Genomic DNA, 23,961 nt, shown 5'->3' on the forward strand with positions numbered 1-23,961 from the left:
AAAAAAAAAGAAAAAAAATTTTTTAAATGGAAGTCTTCACTTAAACTAATTATAGGTATATTATAATAGGTATTACCCAAAATAGCTTCAGAATGCTTTACATTTCAAACAATCCAAAAAGCATCTCAAAGTAAAGCTAAATCTCCAAATTATTATTAGAAGGAAAAAAAGCCTAATTTATTTTTTAAATGAGTCACTATACCCTCATTTTGGCTATTTTACTCACTTTCCAAGTTAACATATCTAACAATGTAGCTCCCAAAAGACAGAAACTATAACACTTGAATATACTAGTTAATAAAATAATATTTTCTGGAAATTATAGAATCCTACAGTATTAGTTTTTTCCATACTGGTAGTTCAACACTTTATCTTTCCTGTCTTCTTTTTTTGTGTGTGTGGTACGCGGGCCTCTCACTGTTGTGGCCTCTCCCGTTGCAGAGCACAGGCTCCGGACGCGCAGGCTCAGCAGCCATGGCTCACGGGCCCAGCCGCTCTGCGGCATGTGGGATCTTCCCGGACCGGGGCACGAACCCGTGTCCCCTGCATCGGCAGGCGGACTCTCAACCACTGTGCCACCAGGGAAGCCCCATGTCTTCTTTTTTAAAGTGGCTTATGTCTCAAAACCATCAGGGTTTTTTTTTTTCTGGTAAGAGGAGGAGTTTGCACCTGTGAAAGCTATCTTACCAAACCACAGAGCAGCAGGAATGAAAAAAATGTATCCATAGAGATGAACATTCACATGGTCAAAACAAAAACACTCTTGGATAAAAATGTTATCCTGCGGCTGTTTCACAGAGATTAAAAACTGCTATATAATCAACACAGTAGAGCCCTTAGATCATAAAAGAGGAAGTTTATGAATTAGGTCTAGATTTGTTCATTAATATGGATTAACAATGACAGTATATCAGAATACAGTATACTCCACAGAAAATATTGAATAATTTACATGATTTCATTTACTATGGGATATATTGATACTCTCATTTTGGGAAGAATTATGTTCATGACACAGAAATAGAACATGCTTAAGTTTTTCTGCTTCTAAAGCAGCACACAGCAACGACAATATGAAAATGGAAATATTTACATTTACGTCAACAAAATTAAAAACATACATACAGCTTATATTTCTGTTAACTTTTAAAAGAAAAAGTTTTAAAACTCTAAAGAACAAATGCATAAATACAGAAATCCAAAGCATTACTTTTATAATATTCCCCTAAGGAAATATACCAAAAAATAAAAAAGGAAGAAGAAACAAAAAAAAGGAAAGAATCCACTTGTTTAATATGGCGGCTTAATGACAATCATATTAAGGACAGATACTCACCTTCTTTGGGTTGAGCCATAACTGGAGTCTGAGTTTCCTTCGTATATGTGACGATTTCACGAGGAGGAAAGTCAACTTGTGTAATTTTAGCCATTCCAAGTTTAATAGGTCCTCGTCTAAATAAAGTGAACACAAATGTTTTTAAATATTACAAATGATACATTTTAACTACATCAAATAATGTTATTTTATAAAAGTAATAATTGAACACTATATATCCAACAGTGTAATTTAAATCCCTGTTTTATTCAAGAAATTTTAAATGAACAATCGGCTTTATTTTAACAAAAGAATTAGAAGGTAGCAAAAACAAAAGATATTTCCGAATCATTCAAGGTGTTTATTTTTCACTTTAAAAAGGCAAATAATTTAGTTTCTTAGAACAAATGTGTGGGTAATAACAGAGTAAGAGGAGAGGAATTTCAGAGCAGACTGCTGAATAAGGTTGGTTATGAGAACTGTTTTTAGCAGGGACACGATTCTGGACATTTTTTTCCAGAGTCAAATATGTGGATCTCACTCAGACCACATTTAGTTCCCTTCACCGTCAGAAGACTTCAGCTTTAAGAGTTAGAAAGAAGTTTCTGTTGAAAACCATTTTTTCTACTTATATTCTGCAGAAATTGAGAATCATACAGTCAATTTAGATTTTAAAATATTTAAACTTTAAATCTCTAATCTCTGCACAGTCAACATGGTCCTTGATTCACATACGGACAAACTATTGTGCAAACATGTTAGACCTAAACTAAAGCCACATATCTTCTGAATATCATGAAATTACTAAAGCCACTTCTGTTTTAAATAGGGGGGAATACATTCTTTTCTGACAAACAGAAGACGAGACTTGTGGCTATTATAGATGTCTAAATTCTAAACCAAATATAGCATGCTTCCAAACTCCCAAAGTTCTCAACGATGAATCTGTCTTAAAAGAATATCTAGTAAAAACAGTGGTGGAACTTCCAGAATATAAAGGAGGATATCTGAAATATATATATACACACACATATATATATATATCATTGGTAATATCACATTGGTAATATAAACTAAACTTTTTTCTTATATAAACATCCTTTTCAAAATCCTGTACAAAAAAGTTTAATAAAATTAGTACATTTAAAGAATTAATTTTCTCTAAGGTCCCAAATGTGGGCCATAAGAAAATTTTAATGTGTTTTCTACCTTGGGAATATCTAGCCTTAAAGAAAAAAAAAAAAAGCATAATCAAAGAATTAAATGGGAAAATTTAAGTACATTTGAAGTAATCTAGTATTCTAAGAACAAAATCTGAAATAAGAAACTTTATATTCTGATATTTAAGATGTAAACCATATGAAAAGTAAGTCACTCATATATCTGATAAAAAACAGTCAAGCCAACATTAGGAACAAGTTACTAACTTGAGTACATATAGGGTTTAATAGGTAAAAATCACAATACTAGAACAAACAAACAAAATATTCTAAGATTTAGGGATAGATTTAGGGAGGTAATACCTCAGTTATCCAAAGCCACTTTTACTGAGAACAAGCAAGCAACTGGGGGGTGGGGAAGCCTCAGGGCAGCCGAGAGAGGCCTACCAGCTAATGTACAAGAAGCTCATATACTTTTCTTATATGGCCTAATTCAAGGCTTATTAACTCTTAGCTTTAGACATAATTCCTAAAGGTGTTGGTCATATGTTTTAGAAGCTGCAAAATATCAAGGGAAAAGAGCTATCTGAGTCAGGCACAATGGCAGCAGCAAACATTTATAGTTTGCGCTGGAGACTAGAATAAATAAACGAATGAATAAATGAATTAATGAGTAAATCAATAGCAATCTGGAGCCACGGTGTAGAAACCAACAGCTCTGTTCCTCTCAAAACCTTAGAAATCATCAGGGAATTTTAATATAGAAAAATAAATTAATATTCATGTTGAGTAACCTAGAAAAGGTTCAATTACATATGGCGTATTTATTAGAAAAAGTATGGGAAGTTTATAATACATTGTAGAAAAACTTACATCAAAAATGTAGAAACAATAAAAGTAATTTGGACATTTAAATGGGTAGACTTAGGGTACCTCTAAAATCAGATACATAAAATATGTCTTTCACAAATGATAGAGGATAAATGAGGTGTCACAATAAAATACCACTCTTCAAACTATTACCTGAATATTAGAAATTTAAGCAAAACAAAATTAGGACAATTTCACAAAGAATCAAATTAATTATAAAAGAGGGAAGGTAATAAATCTATTCAATACCCCAAATCGGAATCTGAGTGAAGCTGAAGAACTGATGGATCTGTATCCCAATGCAGCGTCCTAAACGGTTGTAGGACAACCATGAAGCATTAGCAAAAAAGGCCATAAGTTAGTCAAGCAAATACATTCTACGAATAGCTAAAGTACGGTTCACAGTTAAAACCCACATGTTCTGGTTAGTACAAAAAAACACCAGGTATCACTCAATGCTCTAGTGCATGCAATAAGCATAATATGGTTAAAGACGCAAACATACAACCTAGAATAGTTAAAAGACAGTATTTTCAGATTTTGGGAAACTAATATTGCATAGTAATGGCTAAGAACAGCCAAAACATCCAACATCCCAAATAACACATTATTTTTGGATGATAGCAAGCTAAGCTATAAAAAAAAAGTTGAAATTTTAAGTTTCCTAATGAAAAAAACATTAGTAAAAACATCTTAGTTAACATATTATAATCTTGCCCAAAGCATTAAATGTGTGCAGGAAATTGTCATATTGGTAAAGGAAATGAGTCAACACATAAGCCTTTCGGTAAGAAAACCAAAGACTATTCCACTGGGATACAAAATAGCTAAAGTTTCCAAAATGTGACCCTTATGTAATTTATGGGTTAAGCACTGCCTTGGGCTTACATGTCATCTGCTTTAGAAAGCAGCTAAAGATTTCTGTCTCTAGGAAAAAGTAGATTTTTTTTCCCCCAGGAAAAATATTTTATGTTCAAAGGATTTACCTAAACTAACTAAATTTATGGAGAATATCAATCCTAAATAAATATTCGGTTGTGTTTTAGCCTTGCCTATTGGGTAAACAACTTACGTGGGATCTTTTCCAAAAGATTTAAGGAAAATTTAGTTATTACTAGAATAAAAGCTGCTTTATGACATTGGCACTCTTGAAAGGTTAGTGATAATAAGATAATTATGTACAGTACTGTAAGATGCTCATAGTCCCTATTGAAAAGTTAAGCACAGTACATTCGGTGCTACCATCTTTGTCAAATATATTTGCTTTTCACATATATAACAAATGATAATATACAACTAAAACTGCTATAATATTTAAATACAAGAAATGATTTCTATACTTGCCTCTATAATTTATCAGTAAAAGCAATCAGATGAACTGAACTAGAGAAATACTTCATTTTAAAAATATAAAGAAAGATCTTGGGATTTAAATGGTATTGTGTGTACACAAAGAAGGAAGAGGCCACAGTGAAGATTTACTTTATACTAAGCATTAAACAGAAACAAACTTAGGCTTTGTTAAACCAGACGGGGTTTTATGAGATGCTCTTCAAGGAATGTTCTGTACATAGCCTTTACATTCTCTAAGAGCTCTAGCTGTTACCAATGACATAGAGCTCCTTGTTGAGGATGTCATTTTAGTCTAAAATCAAGTAAAACTCTACCTCAAAATAGAACCAGTACTGAAACACATGGCACAACATATGGGATTATATTTATTAAAGGCATCTGCAGACATATAAAGTAAAATTTCAATATAATCCTGAGACATATAATCAAAAGCCTAAGAGATAAACTGATCAAGAATGGAAAAAAGGAACAAGAGGCATGGATTACTCAATTGCATAACTGTCACCTAAATTTTAGCGATAACAGAAGTGACTGAGAAAGTGAACTAAATAAAATCTTAATGAAATGCAACTTCCCAATCTGCAAAGTTAGAGAAATATCATTTTTATGGCCTCATATATTTATTCATAAATTACCACCAGGCCCAACAGAAATTTTTGGCATTTAGAAAGAGTGATTCAGATGTTTTGATATCATACTTGGTAATGTCTAACATGTTTTTTCCTACTCCCTAAGTGTAGCAATCTTAGACTGTCTTGGCCAGCTAATGTAAGTGTATAGGTTCATACACCTCACACATCTTCATGCATTTTCCTGTTTATTCTTTATCATCATGCCTGCTCAATGGAAGTTCATTCTGTTCGTTCTCAGACTCCAGCATTCTTCTTAAAAGCCACATATTTTAAAATGCTATTGTTTCACTGCCAATAGCACCAATTAATCAACAATATTAATTATCTATTATGGAATCTGGAGATGATTTAATGGAATTCATAGTTTTCTACTGTGTGTGTATACATATATATTAAGAAGTGAACATAATCAGTCCTCTTGAAAATTAACAATTAAAAATGAGTCTGTGCTCTCTAAAAAGATATCAAGTCACCTCATTTAAAAAGAATTTATTTCCTCTCCTGTTAAACTTAAAAGAAACTTATTTTCTACTCATTCTCTAATAAAAACAAATACCCCTAAAGATATTTAAATACCTGTTTTCTTGTTTTACATCTTATCATTACAAATCTACACTATAAACACAAGTTAGCACACTATTCTTAGGATTTTTCAATACAGTGAATAGCATTTAAATTAATGATGTAAATTAACACTAGAATGCAAGTTTCCCGAAGGCAAGGACCAGGAACATTATTTTCTGTGGTAACCTATAGCATTTAACATTAAATTGGCAATTCAATTAATACGTATTCTAACATAATAAATATTTTTCTTAACAGTTATTTACTTCCTATACCAATTTACAATATTCCAATGGGTCTCTCTAATAATCTCTAGGTTTTCCAATGAAACTCAGGTGGACATATTTTAATTCATACAGATGTTACATAGTATTTTTTAAAGCAAACTTGCTGATGTTGCATTAAAATAATCTTTCTACTCCTATTCAAAATCAAGAACAATGAGTTCAGTATTAACACAGTAGAGTATCTGCATTAAAGTAATACATAATATCAAATAAAGAAATTTTTAAAATACTTTTTTTTTACCTTGGGAAATGTTTTTATTATGGTAATGTATAAGGGGAAAATAAAACCCTTCTCTTGAAAATGCCATCTGTTTACTAGCAAAGGAATACTAACATATTTGCATAAGAATACAGAAGAACGAAAGTATGAAACAAAGTTAGCCTTTGAAAATGAATTTAGACTAAATAAATTTAGTCTTTAATCTGTAATACATACTATTTTATGAGGTAATATTATTCTTAAACAGAAAGTTTTGACTTCTCTTAAATGACAGAGTTATGTCATTTACCTCCAACAACAGTATTGCTTAGATTTGCAATTTCAGTTCTATAAACAGAAGAGGTTTGGAAAGCACATCTCAAATTCAGACTGGTGAGCCTTTTGTGCCTTCTAATTATTGACAACCTGATTATTCAGAAACTGACTAAAGTACTGAGTTTATGGATTAGCTAGCCCCTTTGCTTCTTTTTTTCTTGCCTTGTCTTTTAGATGCCCACTACTTGTTTGTAACTTCAATCAGAGGTGCTTGGGCACAATGAAGACAAAACTTCCTAGTTTATTTCTCATTAAAAGGTGTCTTGAAGTTTTCCTGAGGAGGACATTTAACTTCCTAGACCAAAATAAGGATTCTGAATAAAGATTCTAAACTAACTATGTTTAGTCTCATTTCAGCTGCCATAAGAAGTCAAAATGTAAGATGCTGTTAAACAAAGACTTGGTATTATTGTGTGTGTGACAAAGAGAAGTAATAATACTTTTCTCAGTATGATCTTTGGAAAGAAGCTGAAATCTTACTGAACTTTTGAAAATCAAGTCCCAACATGTGTGCAGCATCCTAAAACAAACATGAAATATTGTTTTATAAGGAAGACCCAAGTTCAGGAAAACTTGGCAGTAAACTTTTTTTTTAATTGAAGTATAACTGACATACAACATTATATTAGTTTCAGGTATATAACATAATGATTTAATATTTTTATATATGGTGAAATGATCACCACAATAAGTCTGGTTAACGTCCGTCATACATAGTTACAAAATTTTTTTCTTGTGATTTTTTTCTTTCTTTTAAGACCTGCTCTCTCAGCAACTTTCAAATATACAATACAGTATTGTTAATTACAGTCTCCATGTTGTACATTATATCCCCATGACTTATTTACTTTATAACTGGAAGTTTGTACCTTTTGACCCCCTTCACCCATTTCACCCACCCCTCACCCCCTCCCTCCACCTCTGGCAACCATCAAAAATTTTAGAAATGAAAATAAAAATGAACCCATCTGTTCTCTGTATCTATGAGCTTATTTTGTTTTGTTTTTTAGATTTCACAAATAAGTGAGATCATACAGTATCTGTCTTTCCCTTTCTGATTTACTTCACTTAGCATAATGCCCTCAAGCCAGTAAACACTCTTTTTAAAAATTCTTTAAATTTGTTATTGAAGCCAGTAAACACTCAATGTTTCCTTAGCAGTTATTCCTTATTCTTGATATTTTATGCATTATTATTTTCTACCTTAATTAGAAATAGTGACTTAATAGAACAGAGTTAGGCTGTTTAACTGAATTGTTTAGGTTTTCAATTACTGAATGGAAATTAAGCATAATACAGTAGAGAGGTTTTACACTATTTGTACCCAAAACATTCACATAATAACCAATACAAAATTTGCTTAAACAGAAAAATAATTTTAATGAACACTTCTATTTTTAATATAAAATAATCATCATAAAATCAGTTAACTAGTCAGTACTCAGTTAATCAAGTGTGACAGTAAAATATTGTTTAAAAAAATTTCCCCCCAATTTACAACAAACAATTTCTGTGCCATTTAGATTTCAAAATGTTAGGACTAACTCAACATAACTATTCAGAGTCCCTGTACAGCACTGACAGTATCTGGGCACTAAATGCATTCTATCATTAAAATACTGAAAGAAAATTACTGTACCTAGATCCCACTGCGCCATCTCCAGAGTCTTGGCTTCCAGCTTCGCTTGGAGTGCTCACAGATTTGGAGGATGGAGACATAGGAGGAGGGACTAAATAGTGAAATAGACAGGTATCCGCTGTTACTACACGGAGAGGTTGCTCAGCTTATGACGTTTCAAAAGTAATTTAACATGAAGTAATTAACAAAAAAGAAAAAATAATGGCAAACCAAAAAACAAAAGTACATGAATGAAAATGAACAGTAGAAAGAAGAGGAGAAAGACAAAGTTAACAATGCATGCTGACGATTCATGCAATTTCTCTGGCAAAATGCATTTGGGCTTTATATTAAAAAAAAAAAAAAGCAAGATTGTGGAAGGATGCGTCTTCATCTCGGCCAACACCAAATGTGGGTACTAATTTTCAAAGGAGAGCATTCCTTCTCCCTTTTCTAATTCTTTGCTTTTAAGATCACCAGATCATTTCTAACTAGTATCAAATCAAAACTCTGAATTTTGCTTCAGAAGTCGTTTACTGTCTGGTTTTCTGAGATTTATTTTAAATGTTCATTTTTGTCAATTTATCTTTCAAAAAGAATTGATGTCTTAAATGGTATTTTCCCCTCACCAAAAATAAAAAGGGCCAATTTAGGGAAATGACTATCACTAAAGGAATGGCTCCTTTAAAAGTCCATTAGTTTCCAGCAATTTGGGTGAAAAATGCAAACAGGCCATAAAACAGCATGCCTTCTAGACATGATGCATAACATAAAGTGATACATGCAACTTAAACAAGGCAAGACTTAATGGTAACTTCCTTACCCCAGTATTCAGAAAAAACTGAAGTGTACAGACAAAGATACAGACACCCAAAATATTCTTAATCCCTTCTTATAGAAAAATACACATTTTTCATAGTATATAAAACAAACAGCAAATGCTTTCCCCTAACCTGTCACTTTTAACATTATATACCAGCAGCTGAACGTGCGTATTTCATGCTATTACATTTGTAAAACTTTTTGAAGATCATCACTGCCATCTTCTGGTTAAATTTTACCATAAATGACCCCAATCCCAAGTATGTTTTAAAAATAATTCTTCAATGTACGATATTAAGTGACCAATATATTTTATGTCGTGCTGCAAGCCCTTCTTTTAATAGTTTACTGAAAAGAAAGTAAGTTCCTAGTTATATAGAAACCAATCTAAAGAAATATGTATTTAATTAAAAGTCTGTGTTTTTGGAATAGTCACATTCACTGAACCCTTAAAATTATGTTTAAATGTTTATATATGCTTCAGTAAAAAGTGGGTTTGCTCATCTAACAAAATGCACTAGTATAATGAATTACATCTTAAACATAGGTACAAAACTGATCATCCTTATTTTTCAATGCCAAATTCTACTGGAAACCAATAAAAAGATTAGAAGAAAAAAAAATCATAGCTAGAATGTTTGTTTCCTGAGATACAGTGGTTAATTCTTGCTCAAATTTCAAAAGACCATAAAAACATAATAGAAGGTTTCTAATTTTGTGATTAAATCTCTCAGAAACAATGCTAAAACCAGATTGCCTTCATATAATTCACATCATGATACCACTGTGCTAGGGGCTGCATGTATAACTCATAGCTAAACAAGACTTGTATCTGAAGTAAAAGAATAGTAATGTCCCCTAATTTCTCTTAGGTTACATTTTTCCTCATCTTTTTGTCCACCACTCACTGTGAGGCTTCCCCTAGGCGTCTAAGTTCCAACTGATACAGGACAGTGGTTTGCCTACTACATTGTAAGCACAAATATGTTTATTAAATTATTTAGTATAAATTACTAAATATTTAGTAGTATAAATTTACTACTAAATATTTAGTAGTATAAATTTAATAAATTTATACTACTACAATGTTTTCATAGTAAAGATTTCCAAAGAAGAAATTTTGAATTCTTTAAATTACAAAGTTAACTTCAGGCTTAGGAAAATAATTTTTCTAAGTATACATATAGGAAAGATTTGAGACAAACAGTAATATTCCTATCAATCTATTTGTGATAAATTATAAAATTCTTTTCCAGTTAATGTTTTTTCCCCTTTCTGGTGTCTTCAAATATCTATGATTCCACTTAATACGTTCATCACCAGTATCTTAATTGGTTAAGACTACATTAAAAGAAAAATACGTTACCTCAAATCCTTTATGAAAACAGGTTAAATAGTAATTATACATACATAAATACACTAAACTAGCCAATTCTCAAATAAAAGTTTCAGAAATAAAAAATAAGTTACACGGGTGATGCAACCAAATTATCACTGTTTCTCAGCCAGAAGCAAGATAAATCACCATAACTTCAAATTTGTAATTAGATAAAAATCTCCATCCCAGAACTATATTCTTTCAACCAAAGATAGTTTTCAAGCCAGCTGATAAGAGACTAATTAAGGACTCAATGTTATTATCTGGCCCACCAAATTCATCTTTCAATAATAAATAATCTATACCACAGAAGGGACAAACCTGGAAAAAGAAAATTACTATCACTGAAAAAGGAGGAATGTTAACAGGAAAAAAGGGAAAGGTAGTGTTATTTGGTGACTACCATATTTTAACCCAGTTAGTCTAGAAAAATCAAAGAATACAGTACTTGCACAATAAGGCAATGTCACTATATTCCCAGACTCCAATAAATGACCCCCCCAAATGAATAAAAGCATGCATCCAGGGAGGTTAAAAAAAAACTAAATAACTCATAGTCTCTCAAATCTCAGAAAGGGCTTAATTCTAGAGTTCATTTTTAAAGATGGTTTAAGAGTACAATCAGCTTTAGAAATAACATAAGCTATTATTAATTAGCTTTTGCCAAATATCTGAGATATGATTTGCATAGTAAGAACAGTGATTCAATCAGATTACCTTTACTCCACAGTTCTGTATATAAAATAGCCTAAAACAAGGCTTTAAAAATGGTACAAAAGATTTAATATTAACATATATGAGTTAATCATGTGAATGTTTTTAAACTTCTTAGAAGTTTAGAGCAGAGATACCTATTTCTTTCTTAGAAAACCAAGGAAGAAATGTAAAGTAAACTGAAAGATCTACACCATGGCATTCACTGATCATGCAAGTAATACTGAAAGGCTGTGACTCTGATTCTTTAGGACAGAAAGACAACCAAGAACCATGAAGGCCTTTCCTGCTAGCTTAGATCTTGGCCTCCCAAGGATATAAAATTAACACTACTGCCATTTAGCCTGTGAAGGAACAACCAGAAATTTTAAAACCACAAAGGACCTGGGAATGCACCTAGATTTAGAAACCAGAGTTAAGTCTGAGTCAACCACTCAGAACTATACCGAAGTCTCAGAGATGAAGAAGGATGGTGCACAGCTCAATTACATTTTTTTTTTTTTTTTTTGCGGTACGCGGGCCTCTCACTGTTGTGGCCTCTCCCATTGTGGAGCACAGGCTCCGGACGCGCAGGCTCAGCGCCCATGGCTCACGGGCCCAGCCGCTCCACAGCATGTGGGATCTTCCCGGACCGGGGCACGAACCCGCGTCCCCTGCTTCGGCAGGCGGACTCTCAACCACTGCGCCACCAGGGAAGCCCTCAATTACTTTTTTTTTTTTTTTTTTTTTTTGCGGTACTGGGGCCTCTCACTGTTGCGGCCTCTCACTGTTGCGGCCTCTCCCGTTGCAGAGCACAGGCTCTGGACGCGCAGGCTCAGTGGCCATGGCTCAGGGGCCCGGCCGCTCCGCGGCATGTGGGATCTTCCCAGACCGGGGCACGAACCCGCGTCCCCTGCATCGGCAGGCGGACTCTCAACCACTGCGCCACCAGGGAAGCCCCTTAATTACTTTTTAAGAGAAAAAAGTCTCTAGCAAGAAGGGGCTCTTGCCAGGAAGAAGAACCTAGAAAAGGTGGACAGCCAAAGAAAGTAAATGTAGGGAGTGGGAGTATTGGCAGAGCACAAATGGGAAGAGAGAGCTTCTGAGATAACCAAAAGTTGTGAGGCCCATTGTAGCTCATCTATCTATGAAACTCAGCACTCAAACACAGTCCGAGTTACACAGTAATGCCCTCTTGTGGATACAAGTGCTCCTAGGCTGGAATATTAACATTTAAATATCTGTTTAATTTTTCATACTTACTCTTTTTGTCCTGAAAGACAAACCTTAATTCTCTGACACAGATGTAGAGAACAAACGTATGGACACCAGGGGGGAGAGTGGCGAGGGGGGCAGGTGGTAGTGGTGTGATGAACTGGGAGATTGGCATTGACATATATACACTAATATGTATAAAATGGATAACTAATAAGAACCTGCTGTATAAAAAAATAAATAAAATTCAATTTAAAAAACCCTTAATTCTCTGAAATATTAGTTTCTCCCTTTCATATGACCCCTTCTCCTGATAACTTTAAATATCCTCCCCTTACCTCCCCTAAATGTTTCCTTTATTCTCTTCAACGTAATTCAGAGCATCAGATAAACTTTTTTAAAGAAATTAATAAAAATAAAATTTTATAGCATTAAAATACTATAAGGAACTGTTCTTAAAATTAGGCTAAACTTGAAAAAATGACTTGATAACATGGAAATCATTCTATCTAAAAATCAGACTTACTAGTTAGAGAAGTAAGTGCTAGGGATGTGATGTACAACATGATGACTAGAGTTAACACTGTTGTATGATATATAAGAAACTTTAAGAGAGCAGATCCTAAGAGTTCTCATCACAAGGAGAAATTATTTTTCTTTTCTTTTTATTGTATCTGTGAGGTGATGGATGTTAACCAAACCTACTGTAGTAATCATTTCACTATATATATAAATTAAACCATCATGCTGTACACTTTAAACTTACACAGTGATGTATGTCAATTATTTCTCAATAAAACTGGAAAAATCAGATTTAAAATATTCAAAAGTTACAAGGGAGGGAAATAAATGAAGCAATACTTATTTTGACTACTGAACTTCTTTTGTTTATTCCTAATTAAAAAATTGATTATCACACCAATCGATGTACTGTGCCCTACTGATACAGACTCAGGCTACAGAGTAATGGACAAAACCTGTTTTCATCTCTTTACAAGATGGTTAAAACAGTAGTTACACATACAAAAAGAGATTCACTTTATTTATTTTTTGACCATCAGTGTTTACTAACTCCACATTTGATAAAACATGTCTTGAAAGTTGTGCCTAAAATTAACTTTCTGAAGACTGGCCACTTAAATTTTGTTAAAAAAAAAAATCAAGCCATACTTCTTTTGTGAAATATTCAAATTTCAATTTCCACTAAGCATTTTCCTGAAGTTTAAACAAGATTTTGTTGTTACTGCTTTTAAAGCAGATGGCTTTTATTTGGTCTTACCAGGTGGAAAGACACATGACCTAATAATAATTGAACAAACATTTAAGTGTCTAGTCTGTGCTGGACAGCAGGGATAAAAATGTAATATACTGTCCCTGCTCTCAAGGATCTCTGACAAAAAACAATCAAATGATCAAATAAATAAGAATCTACCAGCAAAGAGAAGCTAAGAGAGGTTTTATTAGCTGTCTCTTTTTTAAAAAATGAATTCTTTTCAGCAGAATTTTTTTAAAAAAGGGAAAAAGTCCATTTTAGGTAAAACCAGACTGATGCTTTTAATAAATCCTCTTGAATATTTTAGTGGTGTTTTTATACTTACTTCTACAATTTAAAAATATTTAATAAATACATTTGTAGTGAAAAGAAAAACAAGTATCCATCCTGGGTCGTGATATAAAATGTATTTTTATTGTTACTGTCAAGAAAGTTTGATAGCCACTGCTTTCACCTGTATCCTGTATTCTCCAGGCCTAATTTTAAATAAATACTGGAAAGATCTTTAGACATTTGTGAGAAAACAGAAGGTGGAAAACTGCACAACTCATTTAATGAGGCTACTATAACCATTATAATAAAACCAGACAAAATACAGTAAAAGGAAAAAAACTATAGGTCTGACTCTCTTATGAGTATAGATGAAGAACTCCTAAATAAAATATTAGCAATATATAAGAAAAATATTCTCATAACTAAAATGGGTTTATTCCAGAATGTAAGCATGCTTTGAAAACCTACCAATATAAATTATCATATTAATACATCAAAAGGGAAAAAAAAGCATATGATCATCTCAAAATACTAGGAGACCTATGAGTTTGTCGTACATATTTTGGTGATTTTAAAGGATGTCAAAATTCTTTGTGAATGTGGGCTGGACTTAGTGACTCTCTTCCCATAGACAGAATGTGGCAGAAGCAATGTCCTCTGACTTCCAAGGATAAGGATAAAAGGATAGCTTCCTTCCGGCTCTCTTTGTCTTTGGATTGCTCACATTGGGAGAAGCCAGCTGACACGCTGCAAGGATACTCAAGCAGTTAGTTCTATGGAATGGCCCACGTGGATAGGAATTCAGACCTCCCACTAACAACCAACACCAACCTGCTGGCCACGTGACTGAGCAAATCACATGGCTGGTAAAGCAAATCCTCAAGCCCCAATCAAGCCTTCAGACGGCTACAGCTCTGACTGACATCTTGACTTCAGCCCCATGAGAGACCCTGAGCCAGAACCACTGAGCTAAGCTACTGCCAAATTCCTGACTGGCAGAAACTGTGAGAGATAATAAACGTTTATTATTGTTTAAAAAATATATCAAAACGATACAAAAATAGAAAACTTGAATGGACTATAACCATTAGAAAAGCTTGAAATGGTGAGTAACTCCTGCTCTCCACTATCCTCTGGGGTAAAAAAGCATAATCTGAGGCAGTTTTACAGTTGAATTCCACCAAGTATTTAAGGAACAGGTAATATCTATCTTTTACAGCTGTTCTACAAAATAGCAAAAGAGAAAGCTATCCAATTTATTTTAAAACCATAACCATGGTGGCCACTGAACATGAACAGCACAAGAAAATTATAGGTAAATTTCATTTATGAGCATATACACAAAAACCCTAAATAAAATATTATATAATCTATTCTTTAAATACATGGAAAAATTCATCTGCCACACCTGGATATGACTATTAGTAACTAAAGTGAAAAAAATTAAGTATGTTTTTTGCTTTTCTAACAGGAAATGCATTCAGGGTAACCAAATAGCCCTAGTTACTGAAGGAAACCTCCCCTTCGCAGAAGAATTTCAGTCAATAAATGTAGAAGGAATGATGGAACAATAAAAATAATTAAATAACTGATTTGGAAAAGATTCATCAATAAGTATTAAAACTACTTGGTAAAAAGCTGACAGAGAAATGAATATTTCCATGGTACCAAAGTATCACCTCCAGATATTACTTGCTAGTCCAAAGGGAAAAAAAGTAACTACAATGGAGAAGCCTGGCTGTCACAATTGTAACCCAGCGATCAATCTTGACATCACTGGTAACAACCCAGACATATGTGCTACTGATGTGATACAATATGAAGTACACAGAATCATCTATGAGATCTTCTTGCCAAAGAGGTTCAACCTGAAGCTAATCAAGCTTTTAAAATCTAATTTCCAGTTTAGAGGAAATATAAAGAATAGAGGAACAAAAGCTTAAATGTGAGAAAACCCTCAGAAAAACCCAAGAGGTGAGACATTCTAGAGACCAACTGGCCCACTCTCCTCAACCAGTCGATGACATGGGGCAAAAAGGAGTATGTGTGTGGAGGATCTTTTAGATTTAGAAAGACTAAAAACATGCAACATATAGTGCAGGAAGGTTTTCAGGGGAAGCTTAAGAACTATTTTTTTTTGAGGGGAAGAAAAATTTTGTGAAGCTATGGCTATTTTGAAAAAGATGAAAAAAGAAGGGGCCATTTTCTATAAAAGAAATTAGAATATACTAATATAAAGCCACAGTAATTAAAACTGTGTGTTAATAGTATAGAATCAGACAAATGGGTCAACAGTGAACATACAGAGCCCAGAAATGCCCATGAATATATGAGAACTGACTCAATGACAAAGTTGGCATCAGAATATCAGTGAGGAAAAGATGGACTATGTTTTAACAAATGGTATTGAGAAAATTAGTTAACTATATGGAGAAAAATTAGGCTGGATCCCTACCTCATATTATATTCAAAAATATAACACAAATATCTAAAGGTGAAGGATAAAATAATAAAGAAAATGTAGGAGAATATATTTGTAGCCTCAAAGTAGGAAAGGGTTTCTTTTCAAAAAAAAAAAGAAAAAGGTTATAAATGGTAGATCTGACCACTATCAAAATAAAGGATGTGAACACATAAAAATGAAGGATTCTGTTCAATAGAAGATACTATGATGGACGCAACCTAAATGTCCATTGACAAAGGAATGGATAAAGAAGATGTGGTACATACATACAACAGAATATTACTTAGCCATAAAAAAGAACAAAATAATGTCATTTGCAGCAACATGGATGGACCTAGACATTGTCATACTGAATGAAGTCAGACAAAGACAAATATCATATGATATTGCTTATATGTAGAATCTAAAAAAAAATGGTACAAATGAACTTATTTACAAAACAGACATAGAGTCACAGATGTAGAAAACAAACTTATGGTTACTGGGGCCGGGGGGCAAGGGGGGAGAAAAGGGGAGGGATAAGTTGGGAGATTGGGATTGACACATACACACTACTGTATATAAAATAGATAACTAATATGGGCCTACTCTATAGCACAGGGAACTCTTCTCAATACTCTGTAATGACCTATATGGGAAAAGAATCTATAAAAGAGTGGATATATATATATGCATAACTGATTCACTTTGCTGTACAGCAGAAACTAACACAACATTTTAAATCAACTATACTCCAACAAAAATTAACAAAAAAAATACTATGAACAGTTAGTAGATGATAGACTAGGAGAAGGTATTTTTTAGAAGACTAAAACAGACAAAGAAGTCCTCCCTTAAGTACAAGCAACTCCTACAGCAAGGTAAAGAACCCTAATAGTAAAGGGGCAAAGGACATGAACATGCAATTCGTAGAAGGGAAAATCTGAATGGTAAATAGATATATGAAGAAATGGTCAATCTCACTGTAAACAGATAAATGTATATTATGACATTTTGACATACTACTTTACACTCATCAAGTAGACAAAAACTAAAAAGTTGGATAATATCAAGTTATGTGGATATAGTGAAACAGTTACTTTCTCATACACTGGTAGCAGGAGCATAAACTTACAGTCATTCTTGAGAGTGGTATGTAGAACCTAATAAATGTAAGTCAGCCTACACACAATAAAATAGCAAGTCAATTCCTCAGCATACATTCCAGAGAAACTCTTCCACAGTCCTTTCAAGGGAAAAGAATATGTTCTTTGCAGTGTTGCTTGGAATAGCAAAGCAAAGAGACAGAAGCAATCTAAGTGCCTATCACTGGGGAACAGATAAGTAAAATATAGTATATAACAGAATATTGTGTACCAGTCAGACTAGATCTATATGTAACAACATGGGTAAATCTCAAATACAATGCTGCTTGAAAAAAAGGAAAAAACAGAGTGAGACATATAGTACAATGCCATTTATGTATATAAAACATACACACTTAGATATATGAAATCTTAAAAAATGTCAACACATGTTGGACAGATCAAAAGGATGTATGTTAAAAATCCAAGAATGGGTACTTAATGCAAGACTGGAAAGGACAATGGAATTGGAGATGGGAAATGAGGGCGAAACACACACACCACACACACACACCACACACACATACACGAACATACAACTAAAGAACAGTCTTTCAAGAACAGGTGATGGAAGTGAGCCATAAACTGAGAAATCTGAGCAAGAGGATTTAGTGAAACTGAAGTCCTAAAAAGAACAGAAAAGGGAAAAAAAAATCCTACAGGAAAAAAACAAAGCTAAAGGCTCATAAAAAAATGATCACTTAAAGACTATATAGCTGGCCTTCCCTGGTGGCGCAGTGGTTAAGAATCTGCCTGCCAATGCAGGGAACACGGGTTTGATCCCTGGCCCAGTAAGATCCCACATGCCATGGAGCAACTAAGCCCATGTGCCACAACTACTGAGCCTGTACTCTAGAGCCCGCGTGCCACAACTACTGAAGCCTGCGCGCCTAGAGCCCGTGCTCTCCAACAAGAGAAGCCACCGCAATGAGAAGCCCGTGCACCGCAACAAAGAGTAGCCCCCGCTTGCCACAACCAGAGAAAAGCCCGCGCGCAGCAACGAAGACCCAATGCAGCCAAAAATAAAATAAAATATTTATTTTTTTAAAAAAGGACTATATAGCTAACAAGCAACTTGGTTTAGTTACTAGGGTATTTTTTTAACAAGATAAAAGTATTCTAATTCATTTACTTTTAAAATTGCAATATGCCACGGAAGCTTATAAAGACATAAAAATTAAAGTACTTTAGTCTTCACATTTTACCAATAAGGAAAAGGCAAATAAGCTGAAAGTAATAACAATGAAGCCGACCATGAAAGTAACCAGCTTTTTCATCTTGAAACCTTTTAGAAATTGTAGCTCTAAGACAGTTATATTGCAGTTCACAATAGGCATACAGCAGATACTACTTCTGGTATTTGTCCCCTGGACTAGATGGAATTAGCCCACAAACTAACCCTGAAATTTTAGGTCCTTAAATGACAAAGCCCATGTCAAACTAAAATACTATGTAACAGCACCCAGCTCAGAATTATTTTAAGTAAGCATTTAATGCTTTCTTATATGTAACCAGATTGTCCTCAATACCTCTATTATTTCAGCTTTTTGGTCTAGTATTGCTTTAAAGTGAACAGCCCAGAAAAAGAACAAGTGAAACTGCTGCCATAATAAGCTACAAATATTATTTCCCTTATTAGCATTGAGAGCAGAAGGCTATAAGCTTCTCCTTCCACTCCTATACCTTTGAATACTGATATACTTTTAGAACTTTGATTCACTATACCTCTCTTCAACCTATAGAAAGGATTATAGAGTTAAGATCAGTAATCACAGTCATTTTTGGGCTTAATATAGTATGGCACAGATAACTTGTTCAACAAATGTTTGTTGAAATAAATTACTGATTTAACAAGAAAAGTCAATTGGTTTATGTTAATAAATACAGTCTTGCAGCTCTTCTGAACAAACCAAATAACCATATATTAGCACATCTGAAAAAAGTCAATTCCAAATGAATTATAAGATTAATGATTTTTAAGAGGCACAAATAAGAAAAATATACAAAATACATTAAATCAACTCATCTCACGTATGTCTGGGCTGAATAAGATATATGCCTATCTCTTATAAATGGATATATTCTTATCCTTACCAATGGGGGATTCTGGAGTTAGCCCCATGCTTTGAAGCAATGCTTCAGCTTCTCTTCTTTTTTTTTCAAGATCTGATTCTTCTTGCACAGGAGCAGCTGCTTCCTTCTTCTGATCAGTCTAAATTTTTTAAGTTAAAAATTTAAATTTACATATGGTATGAAATTTGTTTGCAAAAAATATAAATTTTTTAAATAACATGCTAATACTGTATACTTCTGGAGGTAGACTTAGTTTTGAATACACATTATAGTCATTAAATGAAAATCATTCTCAATAGAGTTTTAGTAAGAATCTCCAAATGATATGTATTAAATTGATCCTTAAAAAACTTTTTTAAAATTTATTTTATTTATTTATTTTTGGCTGCACTGGGTCTTTGTTGCGGTGCGCAGGCTTTTCATTGCGGTGGCTTGTCTTGTAGCAGCGTATGGGCTCTAGGCACATGGGCTTCAGTGGTTGTGGTACGTGGGCTCAGTAGTTGTGGCTCGCAGGCTCTAGAGTGCAGGCTCAGTAGTTGTGGCACACGGGCTTAGTTGCTCCGCGGCATGTGGGATCTTCCCGGACCAGGGCTCGAACCCGTGTCCCCTGCATTGGCAGGCAGATTCTTAACCGCTGCACCACCAGGGAAGCCCTAAATTGATCCATTTTTATATGTAATCAAGGAGTTCTCACAAAAATTTTCTGAACAGATAAATTCAAAAAGTATAGTCAATTTCTATTTATTTACAACATGAAATTGCTATCCATGGTCAGGAATTGTGGAAATCTCACAAATACATAAATACCACAACACTATGAAGAAAAAAAAAGACTGAATCATTTAAGAGATAACAAATTTTAAGTAAATGAACAATCTGATTCGTTGAAAAAGTACAAGTACCTCAAACTTCTTTATGAAGTCTTCAGTGTCTTTATTCAACTTTATGTAAAGGATGTTTGTCAAAAATTCATCTGGAGACAGGTTTTGTTTTTATTTTATAAACTACAGGTCTTATTTTTATGATGATAAACACACGGTTTGGTTTGGTAAAATTAAAATTTACTCTTGCATAGCACAAAACATTTTTTGTCACTGAAATTTTTGCCAACGTTTATTTCAGCCATTTATAGTTTTAGCAAAATCTTCCAGTTAAACTAGATAAGCCTCAACACTCTCAGATCATCCAAAACATCTCAAGTGAAATTTAAGCCTTCAAGGAAAAAGTTTTATATATACACCTCAAAAGTCTATTTCAGCTAGACAACTATTACTCATACAATCGTCTGCAGTAAATTTTGTTAGTCGTAATATTCTGATACCATTTTAACTTAAAGAAGTCATCAGAAAATTTCATCAAAATAGCCAAACAGACTATATTATCAAGTAGACACTTTACCTGTATATAACAATATGTTAGTAGACTCACTGTTTAATAGTATTATAATTGTAATGTCTCTGGTAATGTTTGATAACCTTTAAATCAGATATAAAGCATGTAATAGATATCCCTTAGGGCCACCTATGGCCATCTTTAGAAAACAAAAACCAAATTTGCACTCAGCCCTGAAGGGTTTAAGGCTACACATACTAGTTTGGAATGGCTCTGCCAGTCTGACTCATGCTTCTATCAGTTGGCTTTTGATCAAACAGAGAACTTTAAGGTCCAACCCTCTTATAATAATGGATCACAAAAAGGTTCAGAATAAACTAGAAAATTCTTCAAGTACAGGCCTTTACAGTATCATAGCAATGCTGCACATAAATTGCACCTTTGGTTTTTCTTTTTCCCTAAGAGATTCCTGGAAGTCTTGGCTATTGTTTAGGCTATCACATAGAAAAACTTGGTACTGTCACACTGAGAACAAACTATCTTAACACTGGCCATTTAAAACATCTATGATAAAAGTATACAAATCTGCCTAAACAGTTTCCATAGAGATAAATGTACATTTCAATACAGGAGAAAGTAAAATATCTCCAGCTCAGGGTCAATGTATATTTGCCATACATGATGAAATGGTGATGCCAAAAATCAGAAGATGTAAGTACCTAGTCCACCTTTACAATAGTATCAAACCCACTACCTGGTAAAGATATTTCAATGACTAACTCATAATAAAGGAGATACGATCAGTTAAATAATCCCCTAATCAATTAATAGTCTATTCTATATTTCTCTTTGCCATTATTTATTCCAACAACTAGCAGTTCCGACGAGTAAAATATTCAGGTAAGTTCAAAGTCCAAACTAAGTTATGATGTATATGCCATGTTTTATGAGCTATTACAAGGCAGATGCCCCTTACTTTATATAATAAACATATCCCTAGAAGGCTAAATATGCATATTGAACTTTTCACCTAAAGTGCTATATTTGCAGTCACAACTGCTGGAATTTTAACTATTCTGAAAGTATTACATAAGGTATGAGTACTTAAAATCCAATTATTTTATATTATCTTTAAAAAAAATCAAACATACTTCTTTTTTTTTCCTTTCTTCTTCTTTCCTCTTCTTTTCCTCTCTTATTTGAGCCAACCGCTGCTTCTTACGTTCCAACTCTGCCTTTAATTCACTTTTGTCAGACATGTTTGCGACCTTAAGAAGCATATAATCATTTACAATCATTATTACATTGGTAAAAGCAGCACTCTTTAAAAAAAATTAGTCTTTCAAGAAGAGAACTGTCTCGAGAGGCCATGTAGTTCAATGCTATCTAAAGAGAACATATAAACTCTACTTTTAAAATAACAGAAGCACATATATTACTAAGACCTGAAAAAAATTATCAATATAAACAAATGTGTATAAAAAATAAATACCCAGAATTGAGCATAGTAACTAGCACCAGTAAGCTCTTTAATGTTCACATGCTCAAATTCAACACAATATCTCTGGCTCTTAGAACAGAGGACACGGGCTGGCATTAAAAGCTAAGCTATATGACACAGATCAAATCTGCTATCAGAGTTTTGCATTCATTCCCAGAAATTTGATAAAACAGGCGGTCACACAGAAAATTTCTATAAATTCTAAAACTACCATGTAATAGTAATATTAAGAAGAAGCAAAACACAAATATTACCACCAATAACTATTAAATATACTTGAAGTAAGTACGTTTTTAGTCAAAGCCCAACAAAAAAGTCTGACCAGATAACTACATACAGCTGTCAGGTCCGCTCAACCTCCTAGAGGCCGGAGCCTCCATGATTGACGCGTTCACTTTCTTAAAACTCCAAGGAAGAGAAAGTCTCAGGAATTTTGTGCTACAACCTCCGCGTTCGGGTACTTTCAAACACACACCAAGTAAAGGAAAACGCTGTCAACGCAAGTAATAGCGACTTTTATTTATAAAATGGAGTAAGACGAAAAGCAGTCACTTCTCCCCTGGGGTCACGGCCAAGAGGGAGCGGTGCAGAACAGGTCCGGGGGAGGAGGCCTCGAACTAGCCTCGAGGCTCCTCGGGGCACCTCCGGAGGGTCCAGAAGGGAAGGGAGTGGACTCGTCTCCCCTGGCCTCCATGAGTCACCGCACCTGGCTCTCCCCGCCTCTCCTTCCTGGAGCCCGGCCCGGGCGGCGCTGTCAGCAGGAACTGCCAAGCCGCCCTTGGAGTCCCGACGTGAGACACAGCAGACAGAAGGGCCTAGAGGGAAGGACAGTCAACCCACCTGTTAGATGGTGGGATGGGGAAGGGTCCGCCTGCCAGCAACTTTCCAGTAACGTCCCTCTCCTTTGCCCCCAAAGGCAACAGTCGCGGCCACTAGCTCCGCAGCTTTCCCCAAGCACACAAAGAGGGATGGGCGGCGGCTGCTACGGCGAGAGCTGAGGGACAAATGGCTTCACCACAACGAGGTCGCTCACAGGAAGAAAGGGAGGGGCCCTGCTGCGGGGAACGGTAGCCCCTCTGTGACTTACCTGTGTAAAGCAGAAGCCGAGAGATGAGACAAACAATCCGCCTCAGGGTCCCGAAGTGTTTCAGCTTTGCCAAAACCTGTAAGACTAAGCCTAATAGCCTGGGGGTGGGTGCCTCGCCTTAAGGATTGACTCGACCAGGGAAAACTACAAGCCCCAGCTACAAGGAAAACCTGCGTACGGCGAGCAATGCACTCTGGGAGTTGTGGTCAACGGTAGTCCCAAAGTATGCTGGGACATGTAGTGTTCCCTAGTCTTCCGATTTTCCCACCTTGAGGCCTTCCTTCAAGATTCCAAAGAGAAGCTTCCAGCAGTTCTCCTTAATGTAGTCTTGTCCGCTGGTCATTGCTCACAATGTTGTATGTGTTATATCTTAAAATCTTTGACTCAATATT

The 23,961-nt window shown here is 34.5% G+C and overlaps 1 protein-coding gene across 8 annotated transcripts in view; it reads right to left on the reverse strand.

Annotated features, from left to right (window-relative positions):
• The window catches only part of DYNC1I2 (dynein cytoplasmic 1 intermediate chain 2), a 50,450-nt gene extending 26,749 nt beyond the window's left edge, over nucleotides 1-23,701 (reverse strand). For 2 of the 8 annotated variants that reach the window (XM_089916675.1, XM_089916674.1), the window contains exons 1-5: nucleotides 22,133-22,276; nucleotides 19,671-19,788; nucleotides 8,356-8,446; nucleotides 3,595-3,654; nucleotides 1,337-1,452 (exon numbers count right to left, since the gene is read on the reverse strand). In XM_089916675.1, coding sequence (XP_089772801.1) covers nucleotides 1,337-1,452; nucleotides 3,595-3,654; nucleotides 8,356-8,446; nucleotides 19,671-19,788; nucleotides 22,133-22,261 — 514 coding nt within the window. In that variant the 5' untranslated portion in view covers nucleotides 22,262-22,276. Of the gene's footprint in view, nucleotides 1-1,336; nucleotides 1,453-3,594; nucleotides 3,655-8,355; nucleotides 8,447-19,670; nucleotides 19,789-22,132; nucleotides 22,277-23,188; nucleotides 23,303-23,322; nucleotides 23,489-23,569 lie in introns of those variants that run through there. The other 6 variants (XM_030760415.2, XM_022570036.3, XM_030760416.2 and 3 more) reach the window with 6 other exon arrangements.
• Nucleotides 23,702-23,961: the final 260 nt, after the last annotated feature.

The sequence above is a fragment of the Delphinapterus leucas genome, chromosome 8 (genome assembly GCF_059928025.1).
Source record: "Delphinapterus leucas isolate spDelLeu-1000000601 "Yukka" chromosome 8, BTC_Dleu_Yukka2, whole genome shotgun sequence".
Classification (NCBI taxonomy): domain Eukaryota; kingdom Metazoa; phylum Chordata; class Mammalia; order Artiodactyla; family Monodontidae; genus Delphinapterus; species Delphinapterus leucas.